The sequence below is a fragment of the Larus michahellis genome, chromosome 14 (genome assembly GCF_964199755.1).
Source record: "Larus michahellis chromosome 14, bLarMic1.1, whole genome shotgun sequence".
Classification (NCBI taxonomy): domain Eukaryota; kingdom Metazoa; phylum Chordata; class Aves; order Charadriiformes; family Laridae; genus Larus; species Larus michahellis.
Genome location: NC_133909.1, coordinates 5,929,218 through 5,937,506, shown reverse-complemented (window position 1 = coordinate 5,937,506; position 8,289 = coordinate 5,929,218). Strand labels below are relative to the sequence as shown.

Here is an 8,289-nt window from a genome sequence, read left to right as displayed (position 1 = left end):
GGAATATATCATAGAATCACGGAATGGTTTGGGTTGGAAGGGACCTTAAAGCCCACCCAGTGCCACCCCCTGCCCTGGGCAGGGACACCTCCCACCAGCCCAGGTTGCTCCAAGCCCCGTCCAGCCTGGCCTTGAACCCCTCCAGGGATGGGGCAGCCACAGCTTCTCTGGGCAACCTGGGCCAGGGGCTCACCACCCTCACAGCAAACAATTTCTTCCTCATATCCAATCCAAATCTACCCTCTCTCAACTTGAGGCCGTTACCGCATGTCCTGTCATAACCCGCCCTGCTCCAGAGTTCCTCCCCATCTCTCCTGTAGCCCCTTCAGACACTGGAAGGGGCTCTAAGGTCTCCCCGGAGCCTTCTCTTCTCCAGGCTGAACACCCCCACTGCCAAAGGCTTGCCCTGAGGGGAGCCATGAAGGGTCGCAGGACCAAAGCGGTGCTCAGGGCGCCTGAAGAAAGGCGAGGTGCCCGCAGCGGGGTGCCACATCCCGCTTCCCCCGCGGTGTGTGTGTGTGACTGGGTGTGTAGGTGTCCATGTGCCTGTCCCTGTGTGTAATACGAACTTCCCCCTCACGCCTCCGCGGCCTCCCCCCCGCGCCCCACACTGCGCATACTCCCCCCCCTCAGCCCGGCGGGCGGCCGTGCGCATGCGCAAAACGGCAGGCGCCCGCGGCCCCCCCCGCCTCCCCGCGGGCCGGCCGCGCATGCGCAGCCGCTGGCCGGGGGCCAGGCCCCGCCCCCCGCCCTGTCACCACTAACAACAGGCGGCGGCGCCTGCCTGCTCCCCCCCCCCCCCGCCTCCAGCCCCGGCGGAACCGGCGGCGGCGCTGCCCCGCGCCGGCATGAGGCCAGAGCCCGGCTGGCCGTCGTGACGGGAGGCGGTAAGGGTCCCGCGCGGGTGCCTGTCTCCCCGTTTCCCTCCCCGGACCCCCTTTCCCTCACCCTCCGCCGTTGCTCTGTCCCCCCCCCCGGCCTGCGGCGAGTTTCCCGCCGGCTCCCCTCAGCCCTGAGGAGCGGCCGGCGCTCCCCCTGTCGTGGCGGCGGGGGTTAATGGCCCTCGGGCGGGCGGCGGCCCTGGGTCTGTTCCCCCTCCCCAGGGCGTGGGGAGCCCCTCAGGGCCGCGACGAGCTCCTCCGGGCAGCGACGGGCCCTCCCGGCGCCGGGCATCCCGCGGCCGGGCCGGCTGTCACAGGTGTCCGCCGGGTCCCCCCCTCCCTGGAGCTCCCCGGCCTGGAGGGGGCACGGCGGCGGGCGGCAGCGCCGTCCCGGCCAGCCTGCGAGGAGAAGCGCTGAGTTTCTTTGTTGTGTAACTCTTTTTGTCCAAGGCTTAGAGAGGGTTTGCGGCTTTTTTGTGCTGATTCAGGTGCTTTTTCTTTTTGCCCTTTTTTTTTTTTTAAATGCATGGTTGTCACGGGTAAATTCCTCTCTGGAATAGGATGTCGGGTGAACTTTCTTGTGACTCTTGAATTTATTGTTGGCTGCTTCTCGTCTCCGAGAAGCTGCGGTGCCCGTCTCGGTAGCAGGGGCTGATAACGCTGTCCAGAAGCACTGTAGATAACGTGAGAACCCATTAAAAAAAATAAAAATAGTGCTAGCTTACTGTAATAAAGCCACTTCTCGCTAAAATGAGCGTGGCTAGCAGCCCGTGGCTTCATCTGCAAGTGCTACTGCCAGTATTTTTTTTCAATAAATGTAATTGCATTCAAGAGAGTTTGGGTCGAACAGTTTGCTGAGAAAGCAGGCACGAAGCCGTTGGAATAGCTCCTATCTCTTCTGCTAGTGAATTTTTTTTGGCTGTATATTAGACTGTAGTTTCTCTTAAGTTTTTCCCTCCAGCTATCTCTTAAGTTTCTTTCTCAAAAGTCTTAATTTGATTTGGGAGTGAGGAAGGAATGCCTTACATGTAGCTGTGTGCTGTAGTGATCCATTTTTTTCTTTCTTTCTGAAAATCCAAAAGGCATTTTAACACTTGGTATACTTTTTTACTTTTTAACCTCTTTTTTTTTTTTCTTCTTTTCAACCAGTCCCCATTCAGAATGAGCTATAAGCAAGGCAGCCCACTTACCATCGGCAATGCTTTTCTGCCTTTAGCTGATATGTGTCAATGTTTGGTTCTCAGCAGCAGCACAGGAAGTCTCACCGCCCTGATGAAGAGTCATAAAGTGTGTTGAAGATCTGTTGCTAAAACCGGGCTGAAAATGTGCTAATTTTGTGTCGTCTTTGGGAGAAATGATAAGTCATTTATGACAAAAATACACATAGCTTTTCAGCGCCCCATTGCTTTGTGGAGGATTTCCTATAGAATCGCTAGCATGGTGTCATGCACAGAATAACTGTAAAAGAAGATTGAAAATGGCTTCTTATATTTAACAGATGGTTTTAAAATTTTATTTTTCAGGTTTGAGTGTTGACCTTACTAACTGCAGCTATGGTGCAGAAGTATCAATCGCCCGTACGGGTGTATAAACACCCTTTTGAGTTAATTATGGCTGTAAGTATTTTTGCTGTAATTTTCTTCCTTGACAGTTCCTTGTATTGCTAAGTACTTACTGAGCTCCATTCGATAGGTACTGTAGAACATACAAATCTGAAATGATACACAAAATACGAGAGGTATATGTTTTGATGGTTTCTTCTCTACCCAGAGTATTTTTTTACATAATGTGTTCTCTTTTTCTCCCAAAGTTTATAGTTCATAGATTTATTTTAAAGTTAGAGCAAAAGTGGACTTGAAGTGTACTGTCCAGTTGATTACTGGGAGCAATCTATTCTAGGATGGGAGAAAGTGTCAAGTACATTGATTAAAAGATTGTTGTGGTTGCTTCTTCATCAGCATGGAGTTTACAGGAGTAGAAAGCACAGAGAAAAGCCATGAAAGCAAGGATAAGCCTGAATGAAAGAGGAGAAAGCATTCTGAGCATTGGTAATACTTTGAGGGGCGGAAAAAAACCTGATTGCTATGGAGGCCAGAGAGATGAACAAAAAGCCTTTTGGGTGCATGGTTGCTAATTTGTGTGCTAAGGTTACAAATAGTAACCAAAAAGAAGAAAAAAATCCTAATTAGGTTCCCTCTTCTTTCTCTCTCTCCCCTTTTCCCTCCCTTTGTTCTTTTAGAGAATAGAAAGGAAGTAGGTATTTGACATTTTTAAGTATATTCAGCCAAAACCACAGCTGTGTGGCTCTTACGAGTTATGAAGAGCAGTTGAGAGTAGTCAAGTCGGCTTCTACCTGATAAAGACACTTAAAACTAAATAATAACCTAAATAGTAATTGTTTTGTTTCACTTGCTGAAAATACTATGTTTAATGGCTTCAGAGGGGAGTTTTAATAGTGCTCATAGTGTAAATATTTAGATACATCACATGGTTTGGAGTACAGAGTTCCTTACAGAAGTTATCCTTTGCAGTCACAGGGCAAAAGAGGATTAGATCACTCTAAGGGGAATACTTCAATTTCTTTTTATCTTAGTCCTGAAACTGCCTCCGATACTATACATGCAGCTCTTCCTCTTGCAAGCACTTCAAGGCAGCAAGTGGTAATTTTCATGAGTAGTGGAGAATCTGACCGTGATATGTTGAAGGTCTATTAGGACCTTACTACACTCTGACAGCAAGGCTTCAGATGGTTTCTAATTTAAATTTGATTGTGTGTGTAACTTTGGCCTTCAGTGAAGTATACTGATTCTTGTTCTTAGATCAGTCAACAAAAATGAGTTTCTTGGACAAAATTCTCTGGCTGTTTGTTGAGCTGATGAGTCTTTACCTTGCTGATGAATTGAAGGCAAAAATTCTTTTATTGCTTTGAGGATATTTTGAGTTAAAATGCTGACATCAGAATTTTTCACAATGCTTTATTGGGTGTAAATAGAAACCGTTCTGACTATTAGTATCAACTTTGAGTTCTCAAACTGTTCTGTAGCTTGGGGTAACATTTGAAGAGTAATCTTTAACAAATATTAAGTCTCTTCTTACACAAAAGCTTTTTTTTTTTCTCTTTTGGAAAGAAAGAGGCTATATTACATATGCAACTAGGAGAAAACAATAGTTGAAAAACTAAAATAGTGAACTAAGAAGAGAAGAATGTTTATAAAAAGAAACAGCTGAACAGGATGCTTTGTGAGACTAGAAGCTTAGATTAGCGATAATACGTATGATTTATTTTGTCTATGTCAGGGCAGCGAGTTATCATTTGAACTTGTTCAGAATGTGATCACTGGATGAACATCCTTCTCCTGCCATGTCACTTCTGTTACACTATTGGTTTTTTAAACGTGTAAAATTCCTGACGGTGATTTATCAAAACTCATCATGCATTTTCTGAAGTATGTAGAGGAGTGCCTCCATGAGCCAATTTTTTTAAAGAATATAAACAGTATATGATAGTTTCATGCCTTTTCTTACTATTTTCTTGTGGTTGAATTGCATAAGTTGATGAAGTATTTCTGGAAGGAATATTCCTGTCAAATTTTGTGCTCACTGAAGTGGAAGTGCTCTGTTGCATATTCTCAACAAAAAAATTCCTATAATGTTATTTTAACTGTATCAGCAACTCTTGTGAAATGAGGAACACATCCTGGTATCTACCAAGCTGGAATTTAAGGCACCCAACAAACAACTTTAACAATATGGTTTTTATGTTTGATTTTTTTTCCTCTGTCCCTCTCTTTCATGTGGACCCAACCTTTGAGAGAATGTGTTCTCAAAAAGGCGTTTAAACTTGCACACCAGAGACACTCAGCTGTCAGTAAAAAGCCTCTTGAAGCAACCTTTGGTCAATGTGGCACCAGTGTTCTTTATGCTAAGTTGTCTAACAAAAGTCTTAACAAAAATCATAGTTTCTAGCTTGGGTCTTGTTGCTTGGGATCTCATCTTTGTCTTAGGGTGCAGAGTACTTTTAACAATGTTATTTGGAAAATTGTCCTCCATTCCCAGGGAGTTTCATGGGATGGAAAAGTTAATTCATTCTATAGAGTGGTAATGAAGATCACCAGTGTCAGTGAAGCCCATGTGTACTGTAAAGATTTCCTGGATGATATGTGCTCCAACTACAAATTGAAGCTCATTAAGTCAAACTAATATTTAGCTTTCAGATGGAAAAATCAGCATAAAATTCTTAATTTCTCCAAGCAACCAAGTGAATGCTACTTGCAGAATGGGTCATTTACACTACAAACTTCCCACTTGCCCACTTTTCCTTTCCTGTGTTTCAAAGAGGTACTTGAAGGAGAATAAAGTACAATCAGCATTCCATTCATGCTGCTCTAGTGTGTTTTGAGAGAACTTTGTTCTCTCTGTGATGGGTGAGTGCAGCTATATTGAGACAAAAAACTGGATTAAATTCCACTTTGATCTAAACCAAGATTGACAAGTGTTTTGCGGGCAATTATGATATAAAGACTTAAAATAGATGTGGTGAAAATTCTTTTTCTAAGTTGAATTGGTGTTGAAAATAAGTTTCTCTCTTATGCTCCTCCATTGAAATCCAAAAATCATCTATTGAGCCCTAATGTATCCCTGTGACAATATACTTCAAGGCAGAACTCCTTATCTCTCAAGTCAGCGAGAGAACTGGTGAAGTACTGTTGTTGGTAGAGAGTTGGGAGATCTATTGCTGCATGTTTCTTGCCTTCCTTTACCATTAAAAGCAAGCCACGTAAAATCTAATATAAGCTACTTCCCTTGAAAGATTCTCTTTTTACTGGCGAGTTGTGTGGTTCCAGATGATATCTAAGTTGCTTTGAAAACAGTAAGAACTGGATCCAAATCCTTTAATGAAACTATCTCCTGATTCAAGAATCAGGCTAGAAATTATTATTTTAGTCTGACACGCCTAACACGGGCAGTATGATTTCACCAAATGGTTACCAATGCTGATGTGATGACTTTTGGCTGCTCTGTGGCATATCTGTCATAATCAACTTCTTGAAAACTCTGTGTGTATGTATACATATATATTTTTTAAAAAAACAAACAAACAACTTGCACAGCTGTTCATCAGACTGAATAGAATCTTGCTTTGTTTTTCCTCCTGTTCATGTTGAAGTTTATGTAATGCTGGAAGCAGCTGAGATGTGGAAAAATGCCTGTTTACTTAGACTCACTTGTCAACTTACCAAGGTTAAATATATTGGAGAAAAAAACTGAGAAGCTGCTTTTATAAAACTTCTAAAGATTATAGATTCAATTTTTGATATTAGCTTAAAGAGGTTTACATTAAAAGAAATATATAGGGACTTTGCTGAATAAGTAGTTCTTAATGTTAAAAGGCAGTTAAGAACTTGAATCTTGAAGCTTTATTAACACACATGAGGCTAAAATTAACTTTGGAGATTCACAGTTCATTTTCAGTCTGACATGCATTAGATAATTCCCACCGAGTTTAATTTCCAAAGCAAATTGAAATAACGAATAGTCAGCTACTATGGCAGTCCAAGGGTGGAATTTATGCAAATAGAAAATAAGTAAGATTTTTGAAAGAACCACATTGAATTGAGGCATTGACAAGAGGGTTCTGGGTTTTTTTAGGTTCTGGAAGCTCTGTGGAAAATGTATTGCTCTTCAGCCGCTTTAGAAAATGTCCTATTTACAGCTATAAATTACTTAGTATCAGAAATAAATATGAATAGTAACACAGCTGAACACAGCAAGTGTGCTCTGAACCTGTCCTGTTATGTTTAGTCAAATTAACGTAGATTTGTAAATACTTGTGGCTTTGTGAAAACTGAGATTTTTCAAATCTGCCTGTGACAGGAGACAGACTTTCAAAGGTATTTTGCAGTCTCTTGGATGCCTAAAATAATGTTTCCGCTTTGTTAAAGTCCCTGGCATTTATCAGCTTCCACTGGTGCCAAACAATGAGGAGAAGTCTGTAGGTAAACTAGTCATCAATGTCGGGAGCTTGCAGTTGTGGAAATAATGTGTTTGATTTTTATTTTAAGATCAAAATAGCTATTAATCTTGCACCGCCTGGAGGCTGAAAACTACTTCCTTCCAAACTACGTATTCTCATCAAAATCCTTTAAAAAAATTGGTCTCATGTTTTTCCTTTGTTCTGTTAGAGTATCTGAAGTATCTAAAGCACGAATCTTTCTTTCTTAATAAGTATAATGTGTAGTGCCCTTTTGATGATATTGTCATTTTAATGGTTCGAATTTGCTGCTTTTGGAGAACAGGCTGACTGGCTTTCTTTGGGTTTAGAGGTCTGAAAAAAGCAATGTTTAAGGTAAATCTCCATGATTTAAAGTATCCCTAAATTACAGGGAAGTAATAAGATTGTAGATGCCATAAATACGCTTCAGTGATAGAGTAGATTAGAAAAAATTTATCTGTTTTTTTTTCAGATTGACAAATCAAAGTATAATCCCTTGGTCTAGATTGTAATGAGTTTCCTGATCAGGCGGCACGTCATCTTTTCATTCTAAAGGTTATTACTTTAAAATGTCATTTAAAAAAATTTACTATCTATCAAGGTAAGTGCCACACCTGCTCATAAATCCCTAACAATTTCTATTCCTTCTAGTCTCATTTTCTTTTTCTTGGGAGAAATGCATTCCATGCATTTTGTGAAGAGGGGCTGAGAGGCTGATGAGAAAAAGGAAGCCGTTCTCCAAGTGCTTTTGAAAGCACAAAGTAGGCTTTAAATGTATAGAGAAGTAATGTATTCCTCCGCATCTTTTTGAGGATTTGTAGTGGATTCTTAAAGCCCGGGGAAGGAACCGAGTGTCTGCTCCTGAAGCTGCTCAGCGGTTTTCCCTTCGCTGATATGACTCTGCTTCCTGGCTTTGTTCAAAATTCAGGCTTATTTACAGTTGGAAATGCGTTGATAAAACTGTGGTGGAATAGCGCCTTGTATGTTTTTTCTTACTTTATATGTATATGCAGTTTAACTGCTGTTTTATGTTTGATGGTCTCTTGTGTTAGCATGCGTTGTAAGAACAAATGAATTTCTGGCTGCTGGTTTGGAATGAGCCGTGATTAACTGATGTAAGAGTTAAGTTGAGCATTAGGGAAAAATATTGACTTAGCAGGCTGCTTACTGTGCAATTTACGTGTTGTTTCATGGCCTGCTTAGATATTTCCATGGCTAGCTGTTTCCTGTTTTTTGTGGGCAAACACATGACCTGACTGTAGCTGACAGCTGCAGTTCTCTTGTGCACCAAATGCTTTTAGTCAGTGTTTTTAGCAAGTCTTTTACACTTTAAAAGCTAAAACACCACTACTGTCAAGCTCTGAAAGGTGTCAATAGAAGAAAAACATGTATCAAAACAGTTCTTGTCACTTTGTT

At 42.1% G+C, this 8,289-nt stretch overlaps 1 protein-coding gene across 1 annotated transcript in view; it reads left to right on the top strand.

Annotated features, from left to right (window-relative positions):
• The first annotated feature begins 746 nt into the window (after nucleotides 1-746).
• The window catches only part of SEC14L1 (SEC14 like lipid binding 1), a 43,512-nt gene continuing 35,969 nt past the window's right edge, over nucleotides 747-8,289 (top strand). The window contains exons 1-2 of the mRNA XM_074607559.1: nucleotides 747-887; nucleotides 2,405-2,497. Coding sequence (XP_074463660.1) covers nucleotides 2,435-2,497 — 63 coding nt within the window. The 5' untranslated portion in view covers nucleotides 747-887; nucleotides 2,405-2,434. The remainder of the gene's footprint in view (nucleotides 888-2,404; nucleotides 2,498-8,289) is intronic.